At 38.6% G+C, this 25,870-nt stretch overlaps 2 protein-coding genes across 5 annotated transcripts in view; one reads left to right on the forward strand and one right to left on the reverse strand.

Moving 5' to 3' along the window:
- Positions 1-19,611, reverse strand: ngly1.S (N-glycanase 1 S homeolog). 2 transcript variants are annotated; one of them, NM_001122885.1, is made up of 12 exons: positions 19,487-19,596; positions 14,429-14,543; positions 12,348-12,566; positions 11,623-11,785; positions 9,507-9,726; positions 7,946-8,067; positions 6,994-7,139; positions 5,334-5,444; positions 4,043-4,207; positions 2,813-3,001; positions 2,505-2,682; positions 1-419 (listed from the first exon to the last, which is right to left on the reverse strand). In NM_001122885.1, exons 1-12 carry the CDS (start codon positions 19,591-19,593, stop codon positions 247-249), a joined length of 1,908 nt encoding a protein of 635 aa, NP_001116357.1. In that variant the 5' UTR covers positions 19,594-19,596; the 3' UTR covers positions 1-246. The 2 variants fall into 2 exon arrangements, with proteins under 2 accessions (NP_001116357.1, XP_018124280.1); XM_018268791.2 differs by lacking the exon at positions 14,429-14,543 and having other exon boundaries at positions 5-419; positions 19,487-19,611.
- Positions 19,606-25,870, forward strand: part of oxsm.S (3-oxoacyl-ACP synthase, mitochondrial S homeolog) — an 8,473-nt gene continuing 2,208 nt past the window's right edge. Inside the window, exons 1-2 of one of the 3 annotated variants that reach the window (XM_018269286.2) lie at positions 19,606-19,741; positions 22,205-23,212. In XM_018269286.2, the coding sequence (XP_018124775.1) occupies positions 22,230-23,212 (983 nt within the window). In that variant the 5' untranslated portion in view covers positions 19,606-19,741; positions 22,205-22,229. Of the gene's footprint in view, positions 19,754-19,807; positions 19,936-22,204; positions 23,213-25,870 lie in introns of those variants that run through there. The other 2 variants (XM_018269287.2, XM_018269288.2) reach the window with 2 other exon arrangements.

Consider the following 25,870-nt stretch of genomic DNA (forward strand, 5'->3'; position numbering starts at 1 on the left):
TTAATAATAAATGTAAAGTTTATTTTGCTCAACTAACAAGTTAGAAAGGAATTTGGAATTATTTCTTATGGTGACAGGTCCCCTTTAAATGTTACTTAATCAATACTTTACATAATTTGAAATATTGTTTACAAGTATAGGTAGAAACTTTCTATTTTGATAGACTTATTACTCTGCCAAACAGACACATATTTCCACATGCACTTCTTTTTGAGAAGTAGCACTTTTTTCTGAGATGTAAAATTCCTAGGCATCCTTCAACATTATAATAATCTCCAAAGAGTTTTCTTTACAGTCTAATGTTTGACGGAAAATCTGTGTGTGCTGCCATGCTGTATTTCCATCACCATCGCACAACTCAGCTTTCAACTCAACTTCTGAAGCATTTAAAAACTCAGGGTAAGAATGAAAATTTGTATCTAAAATACAAATAAAAAATAATTAAGCAGTTTAGGTGATAATCATCTACATAAAATACTATTATATATATATATATATATATATATATATATATATATATATCACAAGGGGTTCATTTTTTGTGCATAATAAGCTGCATGATACAGCTCCTGGATATATCTCTAAATTACTTCAATACAAGGACTGCTGGCAAAGAATAATATTGTGCCCTAAATGGGTTGGTTAGTGGAGATGGACAGATACAGTGGTGTGAAAAACTATTTGCCCCCTTCCTGATTTCTTATTCTTTTGCATGTTTGTCACACTTAAATGTTTCTGCTCATCAAAAACCGTTAACTATTAGTCAAAGATAACATAATTGAACACAAAATGCAGTTTTTAAATGAAGGTTTACGTTTTTAAATGAAGGTTTACGTTATTAAGGGAGAAAAAAAACTCCAAATCTACATGGGCCTGTGTGAAAAAGTGATTGCCCCCCTTGTTAAAAAATAACTTAACTGTGGTTTATCACACCTGAGTTCAATTTCAAAGCTTATAAAGCCATTTCTAAAGCTTTGGGACTCCAGCGAACCACAGTGAGAGCCATTATCCACAAATGGCAAAAACATGGAACAGTGGTGAACCTTCCCAGGAGTGGCCGGCCGACCAAAATTACCCCAAGAGTGCAGAGACAACTCATCCGAGAGGCCACAAAAGACCCCAGGACAACATCTAAAGAACTGCAGGCCTCACTTGCCTCAATTAAGGTCAGTGTTCACGACTCCACCATAAGAAAGAGACTGGGCAAAAACGGCCTGCATGGCAGATTTTCAAGGCGCAAACCACTTTTAAGCAAAAAGAACATTAAGGCTCGTCTCAATTTTGCTAAAAAACATCTCAATGATTGCCAAGACTTTTGGGAAAATACCTTGTGGACCGACGAGACAAAAGTTGAACTTTTTGGAAGGTGCGCGTCCCGTTACATCTGGCGTAAAAGTAACACAGCATTTCAGAAAAAGAACATCATACCAACAGTAAAATATGGTGGTGGTAGTGTGATGGTCTGGGGTTGTTTTGCTGCTTCAGGACCTGGAAGACTTGCTGTGATAGATGGAACCATGAATTCTACTGTCTACCAAAAAATCCTGAAGGAGAATGTCCGGCCATCTGTTCGTCAACTCAAGCTGAAGCGATCTTGGGTGCTGCAGCAGGACAATGACCCAAAACACACCAGCAAATCCACCTCTAAATGGCTGAAGAAAAACAAAATGAAGACTTTGGAGTGGCCTAGTCAAAGTCCTGACCTGAATCCTATTGAGATGTTGTGGCATGACCTTAAAAAGGCGGTTCATGCTAGAAAACCCTCAAATAAAGCTGTATTACAACAATTCTGCAAAAATGAGTGGGCCAAAATTCCTCCAGAGCGCTGTAAAAGACTCTTTGCAAGTTATCGCAAACGCTTGATTGCAGTTATTGCTGCTAAGGGTGGCCCAACCAGTTATTAGGTTCAATTACTTTTTCACACAGGTTTGGATTTCTTTTCTCCCTAAATAATAAAAACCCTCATTTAAAAACTGCATTTTGTGTTTACTTGTGTTATCTTTGACTAATAGTTAAATGTGTTTGATGATCAGAAACATTTTGTGTGACAAACATGCAAAAGAATAAGAAATCAGGAAGGGGGCAAATAGTTTTTCACACCACTGTAACTAATAAACCATAGATCAAGTAATGTCAGTGGAGCGTGTCCAGCTTAGTGAATAAGGTTTATATGGTTAAGGTTAAAACTTATCTTTTCTTCTGGTGGGTGACAGACTATAAAATGCTTAGAGCTGTTGCCCAATTTTTTAAGGAGATGTTACTACTATTATGCACATTACTATGCACCCTGTGCCAAATAAATAAAGGTTTACCCATCATGTGACCCTATAACATGAAAAAAAAAATCTTGTGTGCTGATCAAGGGAAGAAAGCCAGATAACGGCACTGTTTTCGATCTAAGAGACCTATAATATATACACATTTGTTTTTTTAGGTTTAGTTCTCCTTAAACACTGTCCGTGGTTGTATTTAGGATTTGATGAAATAAGCAATTTTATTCTTACCACTGTTCACTTCCACCTCTGCTTCTGGAGAAGACAACTTCCATATTATTTTACCACTGTGAAAGGTTTGACTACTGGTGCGAACACTTATACTTTCAATTTGGAGTCCTGCTGAAGCACATTCTATCTTCCAACTAATGGCAGCTGATGAGGAACCCTCAGTGCGAGCCAAATAAACCTACAAATGTCACATACCAGAAATACCCTTATAAAACAAAAATATCTACTGGATTTTAAAAGCATCAAAATTTGTAAAAACAGACACTAAACGGTCAGAGTAAACAGATATATAATTATTATAGATGTACCATTTTCCAGTCACTCTCAACTTTTCTACAAATAGACTCTGCTTTCCAGGCTCCATTTTCCCAGCCGGCGATAACCACATTGTTATTCGAGGTACGTGTATAGGTATCTTCAACTACGTTATACTGAAGATGGAAACGCTTGCTGGTTTTCTCACTCTCAGACGGGATAAAAATAACGCTTTTGGTCGACTGTAATGAAATAAAAGAAACAATATCCATAAAAATAAAATTTGTTGTGTCGCCAACAGTGGTTTAAGGCATTATAAAGTTCTTTAAAAGAGTCTTATTTCTCTTTGAAGTCTGATTTTCAAAGTTCATACAAATGTGACCATTGGAAGCAGGTAACATTTTATAGAAGTGAAACTTGTGTCATGTATAGCTGAAACTTGTGATATTGCTCCAGAAAGCACAAATAGTTAGTTTGTACTATGTCCTAATAGATTTCTTGTAAAACACAATTATAATTTACAGCCCAGCTTTTAGTGAATGCTATTTACTGGTTATATTGTGTGGCTGACAAGCTTGAAGTTTAAAACAAAACAAGTCAATAGAACAAATCATAAAATCAGATGTTTCAGTGTTCTTGGTTCAAGCTCACATTGGAGGTACAACATTTGCCCCCCCTGAGCTAACAAAAATACCTAGGACACAATATCTAAATAAGCCTTCACCCTAATCATTCATCTAGGAGATATACATTATCCTTTATTTAAATAGCACTAACCTATGCCACAGCAGATTATACATAACATACATCAATCGTTAACCCTCTGAACAGTAGGCTCTACAGTTCCTATCACTCACAAAACCCATTATTTTTTTAAGAGCCAGTTAACCATCTAATGTGTTTTTGAAATGCTGGGAGAAAGCCACTCAAGCACAATCCTTGCTGACAGTGCCCTGTCTGGAACTGAATACATGAGCACAGCAGTACAAGGCAGCAATGTGAACTACTATGATGAATGTGTCCCAAATTTTATTATAACTTTAATACTGGGCCCCCAATCGCTGATCCAGGCTCCCCTAGAGGATCAATCCTCACAGCTTGTGAACAACTGATCTTAGGTGAGAACATCCTTTTTACAATCTATTAAATGGCCTATGAACTGGTTTCAGCTTGTGCCACTACCCAGACTACTTCTCCTGGTTTAGGAGTCTTAGAAGACATGAATTCAACCACTCACAACTGGTCTTAGGTGATAACATCCTTTTTACAAGCTAGTAAATCACCTGTAAACTGGTTTCACCTCTTGCCACTCTCCAGGCTACTGATCCAGAGACCCTCCCACCAAGTTCTCCTGGTTTAGTAGTCTTAGGAGACATGAATTCAACCAACTCCACAATCAGTCTTCCAAGAAGTTCCTGCTTTCTGTGTTCTGGGACGGACTGTTGCCTCTGTCCAGTAAAAGGAAAAAAAGTTTGGTCACAATTTATTCCTATGTCTAATAAGTTGTGATTTGGATTCATCATTTGCAATCCTTACAATTACATCAAGTTCATAATGATTTTGTAAAATCAGCCTTAAAGTGATACTGACACAAAAAACTACTTTTTAAAATATGAATGTACATTAAAAGTTATCTATAGGTCATGTTGATCATTTTTGGCTGAGAGGTTTGGTTTTTGTAAGCAATTGTTAGTTGAAGTTTCTAAACTGGACTGTTTTGCAAACCTGACTGTCCCATCTCAGCCTGTCAGTTAAAGTTTCCAATGCTAAAAGACTTTTGCTGCACAAATATGGCAGCCCCCTCATACAGGAACATGGGTCATTAGACAGGTAATGTAAAAGCATTGTGCAAATACTATATGGCAAAGTTATAAGTAACTTTCAAATGCAATTTTATGATAGATGTAAAAGAGTTTAATTTCTGGTGTCAGTATCTCTTCAAGCATTTTGTCCACCAAAAATGTGGCATCAAATCTCGTGCTCCTTAGAGTGTAAGCTTTAGTGATACACATTATGTAAAATCTTTGTAAAGTGCTGTGTAGGTGCTTAACCATCTCATAACGTGTGTGTAATTCAGACATGCAAGTTAGGAAGTGGCAATGGACACAAGTGGAACAGACTTAGCCTGTGCCCACCAACACTGAGCACTGAACTTCATGCCAATTTTTTTATCTGGTGCAAGATACAGAGAGCAGCCAGTCCCCAGGGAAAACTACTTGCTGCATGATAGTTCTTGTGTTCACGCTATTCCATAAGCACATCAAATAACCCCCCAGGTTTTGATTTAAAAAATGTAGGTCCATTTTTTCTTAGTACATCTACAGACTATATAAAGCAAACCTTCTTTAGAAGGTGTATTTTTAGCAGAGGTCCTTTTTAGTTTACTTTCTGTCCTTGCATTGGTATGTGTATCCTGACTCCATCTAACATTGTAAGAATAATAAACAGTACTTTATTTCTGCAAGTAAACAAACAACCTGCATATTGGTATATATATTTTCATTAGCATTTATATTAGCATCATATAGAACGAGAAAGGCAAATATCATTGTAAGCATGCTTGAGGTAATTTACCATTTTATTGAGACCAACAATTGTTTCCCGTAGCCAACTTTCTCGCACTTCTTTTCTTCTTGCAATCACATCTTCATGTTTGCATGAATATCTCCAGGTAACATCCACAACCTAAGTTAAATAGTTCACGGTAGATTGTAAAACATGCTCACAAATATAAAAAAAAAAACATCTATCTTGTGCGATCACATTGCCTTGCAATGGCCCACAACAGAGAAGTGGCAGAGTTACTGTTCCTACTATTCTCAAATCATCGGGGATTGTGTAATACAAGGCACCACATTTACAAGCATATTTTGGTTGCTATGGATTACTGCTCCTGGGCAAACATAAACTATAACAAATTAGTTGTGCTCACCACTAATTTTTAAAAATGGGTGCAATGAGGCTGTAACCACAAAATTCATACAGACAAATACAAGAGTCCTCTACACTCAACCCATTATCAATATATTTAAGACACAGAGAAGAGACATTTTGTGCCTTAAGCTACGAAAAAGGCCTTACCCTTTAAACAAACAGTGATTGTTTATCCATATATTGCAATATATTTAAGATGGCCAACTACGTCAAAGTCATCCCTGATATGGCCAGTCCTACACTCAACTTTAATCTGATTCTTTAAGGATCAAGGTTAAAACTCCCAAAGATGGCAAACTCTCTGGGTAAACTCGCTGGGAAAACATAATGCCTTTTATTACATATGGGGGATAATAGCTAAAGTCTTCCTACTAGTGCCATGCACTATTTCATAGAATTACAATAAAAAGTCAGACATTCAGAATGTTGCCAATAGTATTTTAAGCTTTTTGCCCCCACAAGCCAGACAGTTAGACAATTTAATAGGGATGCACTGTATCCACGAATCCTTTGTGAAAGATTCAGCCGAATATTGAACCGAATCCGAACCCTAATTTGCACATGTAAATCAGTGAGGGGGAGGGAAAAAGAGAGCCGCGCACGTAAAGTCACTTCCTTGTTTTGTGACGAAAAGTCACATGATTTTAAGGATTCGGATTTGGTATGGCCAGGCACAAGGATTCGGCTGAATCCAAATACAGCTGAAAATGTCCGAATCCTGGACGAATACCAAACCGAATCCTGGATTCGGTGTGTCCCTGCAATTTAACTCCTTAGTGCATACTGTGAGTAAAGCAGTAGCTATTTCCTGTTTCTCATAGGAAAGAAGGGCATCAAATGTAATCTGTGCAAATGGGGTGACAAATGGAAGTAATAATGTAGCAACAATGTATTTCTGCTGCAATTGGCTTATGGGTGACATATGAAGTCAATATAAATTCAATTAGCCATGGAAAAAGAATACGGTTGATCATGTACCTTGTAAACCATTGTCTCACACTCCTCATCCACTGAACAAATATTTTATGTTGGTTAGATTTTTATCATAAAGTTCAGAAATGCTCTGTTCTATCGTCTGTGTATCTGTGACTGTTACACTAGACTCAAGAAACTGATGAGTATGTAAACCACAATGGTGCTGCTGTAAGTAAGCATTTCAGTTTTCTGAAATAGAAAAGCTCTGTTGCTAGAATATAGGGGACAAGAATGTGATAAACAAAGAGCCACTTGTCACAACAGCCACAGCTACTATTACAGCAAACAAACTTAAGATAACATTGGTACACAAAACAGTAAGTACCTCATCTTTGGAGAAGGCAATAATATAGGAAAGCTTCTTGCCCCATCCAACTTCATACAAAAGAGGTTTATCACAGGCATTTTCACAAGGGTCACAATGAAGCCATCTGTTCTGAGATGAAGAGTACACCTCTGTCCACACATGATCTGATCAATAAAAAGAAAACTACATGTATAAACATATAGTATGCAGCATACTCATCAATGGAAGCCTGGTCAGACTTCTAACCTTACATTTTTTATGATTGTTTTGAAGAAAAGTTTCATCATTTCATGGTGTGCAAAATGCAAAACCTTCTGCCAAAGCAATTAACTATAACTTGGAACAAGTAAAAAAAATGAATGTGGGGGCATAATTTTGGAGATTATACGTTCTTTGTGGAATTTAGTTCTGCCTAGGCATGCTTTAGGCTCCATTCACAGTCACGAAGCATAATTAACTGGTCTGTGATACAGGACAAGGAATTATGGGAATGATAAAACATATTTTGTGAGTTGGTGCATTATATTCTGATGTTAAATAAGAAAAGCATAGTAATTAAATACACATCAATGATATACTGGGGAAATATGCCACATAGAATATTAAAAAATTCCAAAATGAGAATTTATGCAGTTTGGTACATCAAGCAGACCATATACATTTTTTATTCCTCTACAAAGTCATAGCCCACCAGATGTGTATTGGCATCGTGGGTAAGTATACACAAGAAGCTGCTTAAGGTTCACCATCATGGCAAGGCAATATATAAATCCATAAAAATTCTCAGAATAATGGTCAATTGGTAGTCAGCATTTGAATATAGAATATGAGTTTAAGGCCTAGGTGACGGCAGCAGCAAACAAACATGATGGGAAGGACACTCAAAATATACTCTAGTCAAAATAAAGGAACAATATATATTATAAAAATATATAGAATATATTTTAACCATATAGAACAGATTCCTCACCAGTAGAATCCCACACATAACGTGCTTCAAATCCCAAAGCTCTGCAACACAAAGTGAAACAGTTTGCCCATTCTCCACAACGACCACGTCTAGTTTCCAGAAGCTTTTCAGGATGATTGTATCTGGAAGATTTAGATAAATATCTTTCAAGCCCTTTACAATGAAAAAATAACAAAGGGGCAGATCATTTTGAAGGGAAATTACTTAAAGGATAAGTAAACCTTAAAAATAAGTGTGTGTAAAATAAATGAGTACTTTTGCAATGTACATTCATTATTTATTTCTTTTAGATTCCAAGATATTAAGAGATATGTAGCTTACATAAATTAATTTTGTTACAATAGCGTGACCTGTTGGTCATTTTCACACCAGTCTGATCACCAAGTAGTCAAGGAAGTTGTCAGGAGACAGAAAGAGGCTGCTTGGATGTTCTTCTGCTTAGGAAAGCTTTGAGAAAGGTTTCTAATTTTCTTCCTAAGCAGAAGAACATCGAGCAGCCTCTTTCTGTCTCCTGACAACTTCCTGAAACCCTGGGCCGGTGGTCCTATCAGCAGAAAACTGCACCGGCCCGGGGTTATACCAGTGAGCACGATGGATCAATCCACTTCCGTCTTCAAATTTCCCGGCGCAAATGCATGCGCAGTTGAATGAAATAGCCAACTTTTTAGTTAAAGTTCGGCTATTCGCTCTCCTGTGCATGAGCAGCCACGCGAAGAAGGAGGAAGACGAAAGACGATCGCTCTATGGTGCTCACTGGTATAACCCCAAGCCAGTGCAGTTTTCTGCTGATATGAGCACTGGCCCGGGGGTTTAAGGTAAGTAACTGAAATCAATTGGGGGTGCCCAACATTTGGCACCCCCCAAGTGCTGCAAGCCTTTCCTTATTCTTTAAGTATTTAAACATTTTTGCCATGTAATATTTCTAGGAAATGTGATGCAAGACAAGCAGAAAATTCTATTTCACACCACAGTCCTATCTGAGTTTGGCATGCTAACATTTTGGCTGGAAAGCAGAAAGTGCAGAACATAGGAATGAAAAAAAAATATTTACATGTGATGCAGTAAACAGATCACCCTAAAGCTGCAAAGATATTCCATGACTAGTCCCAGTAATTATATATATATATATATATATATATATATATATATATATATATATTTATTTATTTTATTTTTTTTCCAGGGGGTGTATTCAATTCAATAATTGTAAGTAGATTTCATCTAACATAAACACTCCCTTTGTAAATGCTGTTTCTACCTCGATTCCACATCTTGCAATGTTCTGACACCTCTCCACGGATTTATCAAAAAGTGAATTTTTGAATAATTCTTAAAACAGTAAATGAAAAACAACTTGAAAATAAAACAACTCTGAACTCACCATCTTTAAGATTCCTTTTTTTATGTTTTCTGCACTCAATATTGAAAATCAAGTTTTGGAAACGCAAAAAAAACTTTAAATGCGATAAAAACTTATATTTGAATGTTGATAAATTTGCCTTTCACTTTTATTGTTAAACCTTCACCCATAAGGTGAAGGTGGGCTGAGCTAGATACCTGCCTTGGAAAGCGATTGCTGTGTTTACACTTCTCACAGTAATGATTTTCCACTCGATTTGCTCCCCAGCGCAGGTCTTCATCAGAAGGAGACAAAGCATCTCGGGCTTGAGTTTCTCCACCACAGTGACTGCAAGGTAGGCTATTGACCCACTGGAAGAAGTCCTGCTTAAACCAGCGAAGTAGTTCCAGCAATAAAAAATCTTCTAAATTCACACTGGTATCTTGCAGTAACAAAAAACAGATTTTGTATGATTAGGGAGAATATAATGTGGATGCACAGTTAACTTGCTCGGAAAACAAAGCTTTTATTTATCAAGAAAAAAAGCAAGTGAAAGACTCATTTAAGCTTTGCATTGTGTCGTGCTCTCCAGACCAGTAACTCATAACCACCAATGAGCAGTCTACTGTCACAACCTAATTAGGCCAATTAACTGCTGAAAAGTTACTGATCTAAGGTAAACAAAGGTAGGGTAAGGTAGATTTAGAGAACCCTGTTCATAACCTAGCTATTTAAAAGGGTCAGTAATTACCTATAAACACCTTTGCTCAACATAAGTACAATAAACAGGACTTGTGCTGAAACTGTATTGTACCTAGTCTTTTAATTATAAACATGCATATTTTCTAAACTACATCCACCTCCCTTCCTTGGTACACAGGGACATTTGTTCACACAAACCCCCTTCCTAACTCCAACTTTGGAAGGCTTTGAGTTAAGGAGCAGCTTATTACAGGGTTTATATGTGGGCTGGCAATTTGTTATACTCTCTCTCTCCTCCTTGAAGGGTAAAACCAGGACAGTATTTAAAAAGCTCTGTGTAAGGGAGCTAGCACATGGGCAGATTCGGGGAGATTTAGTTGCTTGGCGACTAATTGCCTCTTCTGCTGTGCGACAATCTCCCAGAACTGCCTTCCCCCTGCCTGCTATAATGAGAAAACGCCAGCGCCAATGTGCTCGCCGCGCTTTGTTCCGAAGTTGCCTCACGAGGAAACTTTGGGCGATTTCGGCATTCGAAGTGCCGTGCGTGCATTGGCACTGTGTTTTCTCATTATAGCAGGCGGAATGCAGGGGGAAGGCAGGTCAGGAAGATTGTCGCCCTGCAGACAGGCGACTAAATCTCCCCGAATCTGCCCGTGTGCTAGCTCCCTAAAACAAATATTAAATATATTTCTTAATTAATACAGGACAGGCCCTGCTTTATTACATGTAAATTTAAGTAACTGGTGTGCACAATATTTTAAGGGACTGCCTATATACAGTATTCAGAGGTACAATGGTTTTTACAGAGGAATATCGCTGGATACATGGTATCTCTTAGTACAGGCTACTAGAAAAGCTGTCCCTGCTATAGAGTGCCATCACAGCTCTTTTGGCTGGATATCATATCATAATATATTCCTAAATATTACTACAGGTATGGGATCCTTTATCCGGATACCGATTATCCAAAAAGCTCTGAATTACGGATTGGCCCATATATTTTATTATAATGAAATTGTTAAAAATGTTTAAAATTATTTAATTTTTCTCTGTAATAATAAAACATTACCTTGTACTTGACCCAAACTAAGATATAATTAATCCTTATTGGAAGCAAAACCAGCCATTTGGGTTTATTAAATATTTACATGATTTTCTAGTAGATTTATGGTATGAAGATCCAAATAACGGAAAAAGCCATAATCTGGAAAACACCAGGTCCTGAGCATTCTGGATAACAGGTCCCATACCTGTATAATATAATAATTACTATAGTATAATAATATACTGTAATACAGTAACTTTAGTTGAAGCTATGCATTCTTTTTAAATAAAAAAAAATATTCCTGTGTAATTAGTCTTCACATTCAAATGAAAGCATGACTAGATAGGGGAAAATAAAATCCAAACCAGCAAGTATTTTGTTCCTTCTTCAGCATCCACACTTCCCAATATGGCCCAGCTCCCCCAAACATGGAAATATACTATTTCAACGATGGCTATTTAATGCACCATTAACACTTTGTAGCCCATTATACTATGCAGTACTTGATATTCAAAAGTCTTGTTTCTCTCCTTAACAGGACATTTGCATATGCACAGATAAAATTAGACATTGCACTTTTATTTATATTACCAGAGTCAAGACTTTTAGCTTCAATAAGCTTTTTCTGGGCTCTTGTTTTCAAATCCGACACTGGAATTTCTTGTAATGCTCTTTGCTGAATTTCAGGCTCCTCATAAATTAACACATGTTGTGAGTTGGACTGGAGGGTCTTTAAATATCTAACTTCAGAAGCCTAATGTTGAGAGGGAAAAACAATTTAAAATAATTCTACTTGTGATAACTTGAAAGGATTACTTTATGTTCAGTGACAATAAATGTTTCCAATAAACATTATTTAAACAAAGAATAAAACATAAAATTTATGTTTTATCAAAAAATTATTTAAACAATGTCAATGATTTTAAATTTATTTGTAAACATAATTGCTATTCAAAGCAGTATTAGTCTATCCTTTAGGGTAAGTCCACCCAGGGCATTTTGGGGAGATTTGGTTGCCTGGGGACTAATCGCCTCGAATTTGCGCCAGCTAAAATGAAAAAAAAAACAACGCCGGCGCTAATCACACACGGCGATTCGTTTTCCGAAGTCGCCCGAAGTTTCCTGAGGCAACTTTGGGCGACTTCGGAAAACGAACCGCCGCATGTGATTAGCGCCGGCGTTTTTTCATTTTAGCCAGCGGAAATTCAGGGAAGGCTTTTGGGGAGATTGGTCGCCACAAAAACAAGGAAATAATTAATTTCTTCTGAAAATGGTTATACAGTATACTAAAGAATTATTTAAAATGTGTGAGTTACCAAGAAATTGGATATATCCTCTGTTGCTGGCAGGGGTATACTTGGAGGAACTGGATTTGGTACAGGGGTTCTGCTGAATGCTGGCGGGGTACTGGATGTAGCTGGTGGTGTAGGGTTTGCAGCACTCATTCTCTTATTCCTTTCTATGGCTATATGGTCCCTAACGTTACGAAGCTTTTCAACAGAAGCCATTTTTGGAAACACCAGGTGTGTCTCTTCCTGAAAGACATGGATATCACTATTAATATAAAAGCTACACTGAAGAAATGTAACATTTACATTAACTTACAATTCCTAGGATCCACGGTTAAAAATCTTTATATCACATAACATTTATTAAAAAGTAGGAACTTGAAGAATTATTGAAAATAATAACCTTTACTTTTCAACATAGTGAACTTTTCTGAAGGCTTAAGAGTGGTACTCACATAATATAAATCTTCCCCACATAATGCAGGGTCAAAAAGAGACACATAAGGAGGTGTCAGTTGAGATATGTGCTTGTCTATCCAACATTTTCTAAGCAATGCTAAAATGCATTGCTGGCCAAGGGCAGTAGATTTGAAAAGTCTGAAGCTTGATTCATTTTGGGCATATGATTCTGGCTTATATTGGTAGGTGTGTTTCAATCTGTTTCAATCTGGTTCTTTTATTAATGGTACACACAAACTTGTTTTTGGAAAAATCATTCTCTTTACATTAGTGATGTGCAGACCAACCGAAACTCATGGGTTCAGGCCAAAATTTGTGCACGATTTGTAGGCTAGGGTGGCTTTGGGCTGAGCTCTCTCTTCTGCCCTCCCCACTGACAATCTGACAATCTTCCTCTGCCGACTTTTGCCTTCAGGAGCCTCTATTTATAGGGTGCGCCTTTCTGCCCTGCCCTCTCTGTGATGTCAGAGATGGAACGGGTCAGGCACATGTCTATAAATGAGGCTGCCAGAGATCAAAAGCCGGGCAGAAGAAGGTCAACAGTGGAGAGGGTGGAAGGGAGAGATCCCCGAAACTGTCCACGGCCAGAAAATCATGTGCAAATTTCAGTGCATTGCCGGGTTGGGTGCAAGTTGACCAGAGAAGCTATGCACTTCCATTTTAAAGGGTAGGTCACTCTTTCAATTAACTTTTTGTATTATGTAGACAGTGATATTGTGAGACATCTTGAAACTGGTTTTTGAATTATATCAGGATCTGGTTACTGTAGTCAAATTCACCCTAGCAAACAGGCAGTGGTTTTGCATGAGAGACTGGAACAAAATGCAATATTTTTCTTCTGATGGTACCAGTGATTACTTGAAAGCTAGAAAGTGGCAGAATAATACGGTAAATCATTTAAATACTATAAAAATTAAGACAAATTGAAAAATTTCTACAAACAGGCCACTCTATGACATTTTAAAAGTTATCATTTCTAACAGCATCTTATAGAAATAGACTGTCTGGCATTTCAGGAGTTGAAGAGCTGCAGCTTATGTTATACTGATATTTTACTGCAGGGGGTAAGTTATTCCCTATATCAGAAGTTACTGAGGAGCTACAGGTTACAATTCACAGAGCTCAGGATACCTCCAAGATATTTATATTTTGAAATAGGGAGCACATTATTACTTTACAAGATGTCATTTACTAAATATTTATAGATATTCATGCATAGTCTATGCATAGCTCAAGCATACAGGTGGTTCGGTGTAAATAACTTTTTAATGTCGTTTATACAGGTATGGTACCAGTTATCCAGAATACTCGGAACCTGGGGTTTTCCGGATAATGGAAACTTCCGTAGTGTGGATCTTCATGCCTTAAGTTTACTAGAAAATCGTGTTAACATTAATAAAACCCAATAGGCTGGTTCTGCATCCAATAAGGATTAATAATATATTTGTACAAGGTACTGTTTCATTAGTACAGAGAGAAATTAAATGATTTTTTTTAAAAATTGTCTATGGGAGACCGTCTTTCCGTAATTCAGAATTTTCTGGATAATGGGTTTCCAGATAATGGATCTCATACCTGTACAAGTCAAAGATCATGTGGAATTTTTACTTACAGTAGTGATACCGTAGTCATATTAGTACAATGCATACCTCTTCAAATCCCATTTCAAACAAGCATTCGATTGCTCCTCTGACAGGCAAAAGTCTGGTAGAAAATGCAGTGTTTCCAATCCTAATTGATCTGTATTTTTCCTCATTTGGACTCCTGATACATACAAGCAGAAAATGTGATATTGCCTCATGTGCATCCCATTTGCTTTATAATGGGGAGTAACAACTAAAAATTCCACATATATTGTGTTGCTACGGTAGGTCTGTTCTCTAGAAAAAACACTGGAGCAAAATGAAAGACAGGGAAAAAAAATCAACATGCACTACTTCTCTGCATTTGGATACCCAATAAATATAAAGAAAGCAGCAAAATAAGACAATTGCCAGTGTATAAAAGTTACCAAAACATGTATCCTGATCATAATGTGTGATCAGAACAAGTGTCTATGTGCCCATTGTTCATCATCTACTTTACTACAGCCCAAACCATGATTTTTACAGCATATTTTGCATTCATGGGAATGCAAAGCAGCTGTCTGTACAGACTGCTACAATTCTCTTTGAGAGAACAATCAAAATAAAAACATCCTTCAATTTCTCCACAGACTACCTTGTTGTGATTGGGGTTGCACCAGCTGTAGGGCATGTTTAGAAAAATAGCTTGCAAGGGACAGATTTATTACCAGAGAAAACAATTTGACTTGCCAGTGAATACATTAGAAAAAAATTATAAATGCACTTGACAAGAAACAATTTGAACTTTGATAAATCAAAGAGACATATTCAGATTGTAAGCTCTAATAAGCAGGGCCCTCACAAACTCCTGTATCTGCCAACATTAATTCATCAAATAAGCATTATGCTGAACATATTTCTTAAATTGCCAGTCCATCGAGTAGCCCTCTGTACAAACAAACCCAATTATTCTTACAGCTCCAGCCTGTACAGGCTTTCAGATAAGGAACATCTCAATAAACAAAGGGCTTCCCAGTGGACTGTTGATTTGTTTTGATTTTGGTCAAACAAACAGGAAGCTTAATGCAAGGTAAAAAAAACTGTAAAAATAAATTTTTTTTTTTTTTTTTAAACTTCCTTTTAAATCTCTACACCCAACCCAACCGATGTAATCAATAATGGGCAGTAATTATACACCAGTCATGATTGCAAAATGATTACCTGCAGTGTCAAAGAAAGAACTTTTGTAGAGTTTAAAAACCTTACTTTGGTTATGTTGAAAGCTCCAGGTTAATGGTATTGAAGGTTAACAGCAGCAATTTAAAATAAGTTTAACAAAACATAATCTTTAACTGGGAAACGCATTATACATTTTAAATATATGTTTTAATTCTACTAGTGTATATCATAACCTGGATGAATGAGATTCTTCGTATGACTAAAGGGAGGTGGTGAGACAATGGTTTCTCATTTAAAAGCAGAACTTTATGGTTTCCTCTCAGTCTGAGAAATCAAGTATGTCTATGTTCAAAAAGATACAGTAAATGTATCATTTATTTGTTTACACAAGTTTGACTAAATGAGCTTTTGTCAAAAAGACAATAGTTTGCCTTTGGGGTGGCAGTGCCATCACTGAAGTGCAGAAATGAAAGTGATGTGCCTCCAGCACAGAGGCGGGAAGGAAATATATTTTTAAATTAGCTAATTAAAAAAGTGTGTTGGGTTTCATTGATTAATTTGAAAAGGACTTTTATTATACAGCTTTTCATGTCTTAAAGGAGAAGGAAAGGTAAAAACTAAGTAAGCCTTATCAGAAAGGTCCATCTAAATATACCAGTAAACCCCAAAAGTAGTGCTGCTCTGAGTCCCCTGTCAAAAGAAACACAGCATTTCTTTCCTTCTATTGTGTACACATGGGCTTCTGTATCGGACTTCCTGCCTTCAGCTGAAACCTTATTGCCCTGGGCAAGAGCATGCTCAGTTTGTTCCTCTTCCCTCCCCCTTCTCTATTGTAATCTGAGCCCAGAGAAGGGAGAGACTCAGGCAGGAAGTGATGTCACAACACATTAATACTGCAGCTCCTATCCTAAACAAACAGAGAACTTCTAGAGCGTTTTACTCAGGTATGGTAAAACATTCTACAGAATAAATATAGCATTCTAGCTTGCGCTATTGCAGCTAATCTATTGGCAATAAAATGCCTCCTTAGCTTTCCTTCTCCTTTAATAAACTTTCTCTACTGCTGCCCAAAGCCTCCTCCCAGGCAAGGCACATTAGGTGTTACAGTTATCTGCTGAATTTTTAAAAGTGTTTAAAAAATTCCCCATACCATTTGGCAGACAGATGGTTGCACGCTTGCATTTATTTTAAGATTTATATCTTTGGCAATATCCAGTGTTCAGGGTTGGACTGGCGCAGTCGGGGTCCACCGGGTTCTGAACCGCGGGGGCCCCCGTGCGCATGCGCAAAATCCGGTGCGATGTGCACATGCGTGCAAAGGCAGATGCACCGTGCACATGGGTGAACAACCGGCCCAACGTGCACATGCGCTACCTGCGAGCACACATAGCCGCACAAATTTTTCTTTGTTCGGGGGCCAATCTAGGACCGGGTCTGGGCCGGCGGGGCCCAAGAGGGCAGGGGCCCACCGGGTTTTTTCCCTGTTTCCCACCGGCCCAGTCCGACCCTGCCAGTGTATTAGAGACATTTCCAGTTGCCACCACAAGGGACACTGCACTAACCATGTGGCTGTGTGTTCAATTTGGTAGTATGAACCATACACACAGTCATGCAGAGCCAAATGAAATATGAGAGAACAAGCACAAGTAGGTGCTGCACCCGGAATCGTTCCCCTCAAATCCACCCCCAGCCCTGTGAATCTGCGTTAACACGACCCCCAACACTGCTAAAAGATCTTCTGTGGTGGGGGCGGCGTGATCCTTCTATAGGCTAATTACAAAGAAAACAGGACTTCAGCCTATGAAAGGATGGCTCTGCCCCTAGTCCAGCGTCACTGAAGCAATGCGGAAGATCCATTAGTAGTGTCAGAGGGTCAACTGCACAAAGGTTCGCAGGGCTGGGGACGGCTTTGCGGGGGGCTTTGAGGGGAACTATTCTGGGTGCAGCACCTACTTGATAAGGACACGTGTCGTTATCACTTTAAAGAAACAGGAATGCAAGAAGCACTTTTAAAAGAATAGTTCAGTGTAAAAATAAAAACTGGATAAGTAGATAGGCTGTGCAAAATAAAAACCAAAAGAGTTGTAAAGTAGTGTTCTGGCTATTCTGGGAGACAGACTTTACATTTTTGACTAACTTTATTAGACACATTTTTTATTTTGCACAGCCTATTTACCCATTTTTTATTTTGAACAAATCCTTGTGGCTGCACAAAGAAAAGAATCTGTGCAGCCTGACCAAAAAGTCAATACAGCAAAGCAAGCAAGGTCTTTGCTGGGTGACTAACTGTGCCCTGATAGGTAGATCATATTTGTATACATATATAATGGAAATGTATGCTTGGAAGATCTCATTGTGATGCAGGAAGGAGGAAAACGTTTATACCTGTGACCAAAAAAAAACCTCAATATGTACAAGACGAAAAAACATAATAAACTAAGCCCAACTTAAATGATACATGTTACTAGTTGTGTACTTTCCAAGAGCACCCTGACATATGTGATGAACTCCCTGTCATTCAGGGTTGCCAGGTTGGCTGGTTTCCAGACAAATTTGGCTACTAATTTAAAGTCCAGGCGGGTTTTGAAAGCATAAACTAGCCAAGGTACGGATTTGGGATACTTTTTGGGCCTTTCGCTGGTTTTTACTTTGGAAACCAGCCAGCCACTGAGTTACCAGATTTTGGGCTCTGTACTCTTGCATGGGGCAAATATCTGCTGGCCACCAAAATGCCTAGAGGTTGAATTTTTTACCAATATTTATTGAAATTGTATATGTTTTCGCGCCCCTATACCTCCTGAGCCCTCCTCTGTTGTTATGCCCCTGGTGAAGGGGGCAAATCTTTCCTATTTTGCTTCACGGAAAAATGTGCAAATCAGTGAAAATTGAAAAAGGTGTATTTTCACATATATTCATTTATTTTTAAAGCATTTTTTCACTGCACGTGTTATTTTTGGCTCTTTTTGTAGCTGACTTTAGCTGGTTTTGAAAATTAGACCTGGCAACCCTGCTGTCAAGACTGTGTTTGAGTGCGATGCACCTGCCATTTAGGTTGCATGTCGATTGCAATTATAAAACCAAAAAGCTGATCAGCGTAGGAGTCAACGCCGGAGACTTTAAAGGGACATTTTGTGTAAAAATAAGAATGTACCGGTGCATTATACTCATTTAGATATAGAAGAATTGAGCTTAAAAAAGTAGTGTTTCAGGCTGATTTATTGAACATTTCTGCAAAAACCCTAATAATCCCTCCCGTCTCTTCCACTTCCTACTCCCTGAATTCCCAGGCTGTGCGGGGGAGCCGGCGGCTCTCAGCACTGTAGGAAAGGAACCAATCAGCAGCTAGCAGGACCTGATAGGGAACTGAAGTCTGTCTATGCTTGTGTGACTGCAGGGCTGTGATTGGCTGTCCCCCTCTTACTGTGCAGGGACTGTAGGACACGTCCACCCCACATTTAAAACACAGACAGTGATCAGAGAACATCTATAGGAAGCTCCAATAAAGGGGCTTTTTTAAAGATAAAAATTTAAAGATTAATTTTTAGCACCATGTAAAGGCAACATATATATATATATATATATATATCTGGAAACAGGCGAGCACACACAGGTCTTAATTGAAAAACAAAAGGTGTTTATTAAACAAAAAACTGACGTTTCGGCTAGCACTCTAGCCTTTCTCTATTTTGCTGTTAGCACCCAGGCAACAAGACTTTTTAAACGAGCTGTGCTGGCTTTTTTTGCTCTTTATATATATATATACACATACAGTCCATATATATATATATATATATATATATATATATATATATATATATATATATATATATAATATATTACTTATAATTGCCTAGAAAATTAGGTTTTCATTTAACCTATACGTCTCCTTTAAGCTTCGCAAAAGTTCCCAAACCCCACAAGAATGAGCAGAATACATTCCAAGTATCCCTCCGCACCCCTCACCTCAGTATATTGTCTGCGTAGGTGAGTAACAGCTGGGAGGCGTCCAAGAATTCCTGCCGCTCATTCTGGCACAACTCGTCCACTGCAGGGGACTCCTGCGCTGCCATTGCTCCGCACTAATAGGAAGTCCGGTTAGAGAATTCCCTGATTGACAGCAAGCAGGAGGCGAGGCAAAGTACGGAGCCACGCCCTTTCGCTCTAGATGTTGCAGGCGGAAGTGAAGTCACATTGGCGCGCCGGCAGAGCAGGTCCATGGTAGGCAACGGGGTCAGCTCAGCAGAAATGCATAAATAAGATAATGGCTTTTCAAGCAGCATTATATAAAACAAACTGTATGCAGTAACTTATGTGCTGAGGGTGCGCAACACGTCGTTTTCCAGCAGATGGAGGATGCTGGGAGTTTAATTCTGGAGAGCAGTTCTGCCCTTGCCTTTCTATCTAATTTGAATGTAAAAGTGTTTTTATTGCTGCAAAAATGGGAGTGAGAAATATTTTGGGCATAGTAGTCTCTGTATTTTCATTCTTTAATGATAGACTAAACGGGCCGGTCTGTTAAAGGACATGTTAACCCAAAAGGTCATTTGTTGCCTTATAAAAGAAAACGTAATTCTGCACAACTTTGCAATATACATTCATTACACGTTTTCTATGGTTTTCAAGTTATTTGTATATGTATTGCTATTGAAAGCAGTGTTTGTCTGTCCCTTTCTATGCTCTGCCCTGGTGGCTTTGGCTTTTGAAACAATGTAACAAAGGGAATGACAGACCTGTCTTGCTGGAGAAGACTGACATTTGCAGCATTGTTTAAAAAGTAACAACCAGGAGTTAAGCAAATACTGCTTTCAATAGCAATTACATTTTTGGGTTGACATACCCCACATAGACCCCCCTCCTTCCCCCAGCCTAACTCCCCCCTGGGAAAATGCCCCATACTTTATATTTACCCCTCGTCACAGATTGTGGCATTGGACTTCACGGCATCCATCTTCCGGGTCCTTAGTAAGCTGACTGTGAGATCGGTATGTCGGCGCTTGCCAGTTTGGACAACTGCGCATGCGCCACATAGGACGGAGATCGCAGAAGCGCCAGAAGAAGACCCGGAAGATGGCTGCTGTGAAAAGTCCGAATCTGCGATGAGTTTTAAGTATAAAGTATGGGGCATTTCCCGGGGGGGGGGAGTTAAGTTAGGCTGGGGGGTCTGCGTGGGGTGACGGGTATGGGTTTTTTTTTTCTACAGGGTTGAATTCTCCTTTAAGGGTAAGGGCACACGCTAAGATTCGTGAAGATTTGGTCACCCAGCGACAAATCGAATCTTCTTCGGGGCGACTTCTTCTCCCTGTAAAGCCTTCCCGCTGGCTAGAATATAAATCACAAGGAAACTTCAGGCGACTCTGGAAACGAATCGTTTCAAATGCCATCCCGCCGGCAATTTAGATTCTAGCCTGCGGGAAGGCTTTTTTGGGAGATTAGTCACCCCAAGAAGAGGCGGTTAGTTCGGGATACAGCAAAATCCTGAATGCCTGGTAAAACTGAACCCCAAGCCAAGGACATGGAAACCCACATTCACTAGAAAGTGCCATTGTGTTGAAAACTTTCTAGCACTGCTCCACCATCCCCAACAAAGATTTGCACATGCAAAGTAGAGTAAAATGCTAATGCATTAAACCACTGTCCAACGGAAAGGGTGCCATCAGGGAGTACAGAAGGTAGTGCAGACAGGGGCCCCAAGAAGTTAAAAGGATTTGATCACTTCACAGGGCTTGCTGGTGAAGTGAGCAGTGTTTGGGCAAAATGGGGTGGATCTATTGTGGACTGGGACATAACCAAGTAGGGGTTTTAGTTGATCATTTTTATTGGGTCCCCATCCTATTTAGTTGACAGGGCCCACTGCCCTGGGTGCCCATGTGGGTGGTCTCCATGGCTGAACAGCAGCTTGATTAAACTGTATAAACTTTAGTAGCATTTAAAGCAGACACACCATTTTTACCAGTACAGGGTAATAGTACATTATATTTAAATACATATAAAACACTTTAATGTTTGGGTATTACTAGTCCTTTAAAGGGGCAGTGTACCCAGTTGTTCAACATGCATTAAATGAATAGGGTTTGTGCTGAATATACATTTTGCCTTAGGCAAAAACTGAATTTATGTTGACCAAGGCATTGTATAACCCTTTTAAGCTTAATTTGCTGTGTGAGGATAGCATATCTTCCTGAATCTATCGCCTTCCCCAGTCTGTTGGACATGCATAGAGTGTTTTGCACATGTATTTTCTGTAGCTACTGTATCACAGAGTACAGAGAAAATGCATGGGTAGCAGAGCCAGTAGAGGGACACATCAATGGACAGATAACAAAAGGGTACTGTTTGGGTGTTGTTTCATAGGGCTGTTTTTTCTCTGGGCTTGTTTAGATATAGATACCTCAGCAGTTTCTTTAAGTGTTTTAGTTGTCCGTATGACTAGTCGTTTATGTGAAGACTGTTTTTACAAACCAACGTGTGCTGTGGGCAGTTTATAGTTTCCAGATGCAGAGTGCTTTATCGGACACATCTATACATTCATGTATAGACCACCCTTGGTACTTCATCTGTTGCATATCTGCTTGTGGTAGGAGGTGTCATTTTGCAATATTTATACACCTAAAGTTACCTACAACTATATTTATTGAATTTGTTCTTTTTTTTAATCTGCTTTTTTCTTTTCTTTTAATAAAGCATTTGAAAAGAACCAGCAACCCTCATGACGTCGTATACTTCAGGAATACAGAGAACTCTTCAGCTCTGCAACTCATTTATGAAAGATTTTCCTAGATTTTGCAGTCATAAAAGATTGATAAGTTGTGCTACACAGCCCAGTTCTGGTCGGCGTGTTGTTATAACAGGCATTGGCATAGTCTCACCTCTGGGTGTTGGAACACAGTTAGTATGGGATCGTCTCATTCAAGGTACAAGTGGAATTGGGGCTTTAGAAGGGGAAGAGTATAGAACTATACCTTGCAGAGTTGCTGCTCGTGTGCCTAGAGGTCACTCTGAGGGACATTTTAATGAGGAATCCTATGTTTCCCGGTCAGAAATTAAAGCAATGTCATCTGCCACTATTATGGCTCTGGGAGCTGCAGAACAAGCAATTGCTGATTCAGGATGGAAGCCAATGACTGAAGAGGATCAGGTTTCTACAGGTGTAGCATTAGGCATGGGAATGGTTCCACTTGATGATATTTCTGCTGCTGCCATGTTGTTACAATCAAAGGGATACAGCAAAGTTAGCCCATTTTTTGTCCCCAGGATTCTTGTAAATATGGCTGCAGGTCACATTAGTATCAAGTACAAACTCAAAGGACCAAACCATGCTGTATCTACAGCTTGTACCACCGGAGCCCATGCTGTTGGAGACTCTTATCGATTTATTGCCTATGGAGATGCTGACGTCATGGTAGCTGGGGGGACAGAAGCCTGTATTGGGCCCTTGTCTTTAGCTGGATTTGCTAGAGCCCGGGCACTCAGTACTAATTATAATTTAACTCCAGAGCTGGCATGCCGCCCTTTTCATCCTGACCGAGAAGGCTTTGTAATGGGAGAAGGGGCAGCCGTGCTTATTTTAGAGGAGTACACACATGCTTTGTCCAGGAATGCCAGGATTTATGCAGAAATTTTGGGATACGGTTTGTCCGGGGATGCTTGCCACATAACTGCACCAAGTTCAGATGGTGATGGTGCTTTCAGGTAAATGCCAGAATCCCAAGTATTGTTAATAAACTGACCATCTATTGTTCTATATAGCAAACTGCTGTTTTCAGGCAATTTTCACCTAAAAATCCGTATACCCTGAACCATGCTACAAAAAGTGAGCAGGATTTATTTAAAGATAAAGTGTAGTGTTAAACACACTTTACCTGTCAATTAAAGCTTCACAATTATGTATTTGCATATATTTTAGGTCCAGTTTTTCTCATCTGGTCAATCCAAGCTGTTTTCTATGAATGTCCTTATATTTATCCTTCTACTGTAACCAACAGAGAACTAACATAACTAGATTTTTTTTTCCAAAATGTTGTGATGTTGCTGTATCTATGGCACTCCCACAGCATGTTTTTGTTTAAAAGTGTATGTGTAGCATGTGAGTGGGGTTTCCAGTTTTTCTTGTATTATATCTTACTCAACAACCAGAGCCAACAATCACATCTGTATTATGGGAGCCTGAAAAGAAGTCAATCATCAATAATATACACAAGTGATTCTCACTGAAAATATATCTTTTTCTTTAAAAACATTGTTTATAAATAAAAAAAACATAGTTGCATGTCATAACTAATTTGACAAGTCTGCAAACCTTATATTATTGAACTGCAGCTTTGGACTGAATTGCACTGGAAAAAATGTGTTCACGATCAACCTGGCACTTCCCGTGTCAGGTTCCACTTCACAGAACTTTTTAAGCAGTGACATTTAAGGCAAGGTCTGACATTGCTGAAATGGGGGTGAAATGAATTGAAATAACGAAATTAGATAGACTAAGTCCCAGAGCAGAAGGTGACTTTCCTACTGTACTGTTATTTTCATGGCTCCATTCTTCCAGTTACTCTAACTCCTACAGCCACTGCCAAAAGTGATCAGCGTTATCCGTCAGTAATGTACACAGTTTTGTATTTCTTTCAAAACCATTGAGGTCAGTGTTATCTAAGCAATTGGTTTCATGCAAAATATAATTTCCCTAGGTTTTCCACATCCCCCTTCATTTAAGCTTTTATCCCAAGACACCTCTCTCAAGTCACCGCTTCTAAATGCTTTTAATTATTTCTTTGAATTTCTTTTGATAAGCTTTTCCTTCTTGCTAACATTGCCTTTTGTTGTTTTAATTAAACGCCTGTTGCTCTGATCTGATTCATTTTGTTAAGTTACAGAAGTCAGACATCCTTCTATCTGAATGTGGGCATAATGAGGGAATATGCCTGTGTGTTCAGGGAATCTGTGCTGGATTAGTTTTTGTGGAAAGGCATTTTAGCCTTAGCCACCTGCCCTCTTGATGCAATGCACATTAGTATCAGCTGCTGTACCTATTGAACTTAAACTCAAACTTCCCGACAACTTTACCCTCTCTTGTGATGTTACAGCTGCTCTATAGATCTCAATACTCAAGGTTGACTTGTGGCAAGTCATATATCCACAGCCTTTCACTCTAAGGCTGCCTGGTTTTTCAGTAGTGTTGTCTTTGTAATCATGCAGTGGCACTTTAAGAGAATTAGAAGGGTTAGCAGCACAAGTTATTGGTGATGATCAGATATTTGATCCCCCTCCAGTAATATTCCTTCTGAAAAGAACAGCTATGTTATTGTGCTAACTAGCAAATACAAATTAATGTTTAAAAAAAACTAGGGATGCTCCGAATCCACTTTTTTGGATACGGACGAACCCCCAAATCCTTCACGAAAGATTTGACGGAATGCCGAATCTGAATCCTAATTTGCATATGCAAATTAAGGGTGGGAAAGGGAAAACGGTTTTATTTCCTTGTTTTGTGACAAAAAGTCACACGATTTCCCTCCCCGCCCCTAATTTGCATATGCAAATTACGATTCAGAAGGTTTCGGCCATTCCGAATCCTGCTGAAAAAGGCTAAATCCTGGCCGAATCCCAAACAGAATCCTGGATTCGGTGCATCCTTAAAAAAAAGCTCTAAAATAACCCTTGTGTAACTTAAATTATAATTATTGCATTAATGGAAATTACCCTTTCCCATACTTTTGACTTGCTATAGGGTTAATGATAGTACCTTTAGAGCTAAATTAATAGGGCTCTCTACAAAGAGACCAAATTAAATCAATTACATTATGATGAATCTGAAGGAAGCAGATTATAAATAGCCGCAGTCACCTTCTGTTTTCATTACTTGTGAGTCCTAGTAAAGATCAACTCTCAACATTCGTGACTTGATATATGTATTGTATTTGTTAGTTCATATGGACAGATATTATAATCTTCCATACCTCATGCCGTATGATATCCAAAGCATCATAGTGTCATTCTGCTCAGGAGGTCTATAGCTATACAATTTTGTATATATTTTCCTTTTTACCAAAGAATTTGTCATATTAACTGTGTGAAAGAAACTCATACACCCTACCATAACACATGGTACTGTACTCCAGAGCCTGTGTGAAAGAGTGTAAGGTATGAAAGTTAAATTATACCATGAGAATCCTGCTGTAGTTCATGAAGATATTTGCTGATTCAGTAGCTTTTATTGTACTATCCACAGACTAATGCTTCCCTTTGAAAATGCAGGTTCTGCTTTAAAGTAATAGTATATAACATGTATGGTTACATTATAGAGGCGCGATAAGGCTGAACAATCCTGCTTATTTTCCATAGATTTTCAGCAAC

This window comes from Xenopus laevis, chromosome 6S, assembly GCF_017654675.1.
Source record: "Xenopus laevis strain J_2021 chromosome 6S, Xenopus_laevis_v10.1, whole genome shotgun sequence".
Classification (NCBI taxonomy): domain Eukaryota; kingdom Metazoa; phylum Chordata; class Amphibia; order Anura; family Pipidae; genus Xenopus; species Xenopus laevis.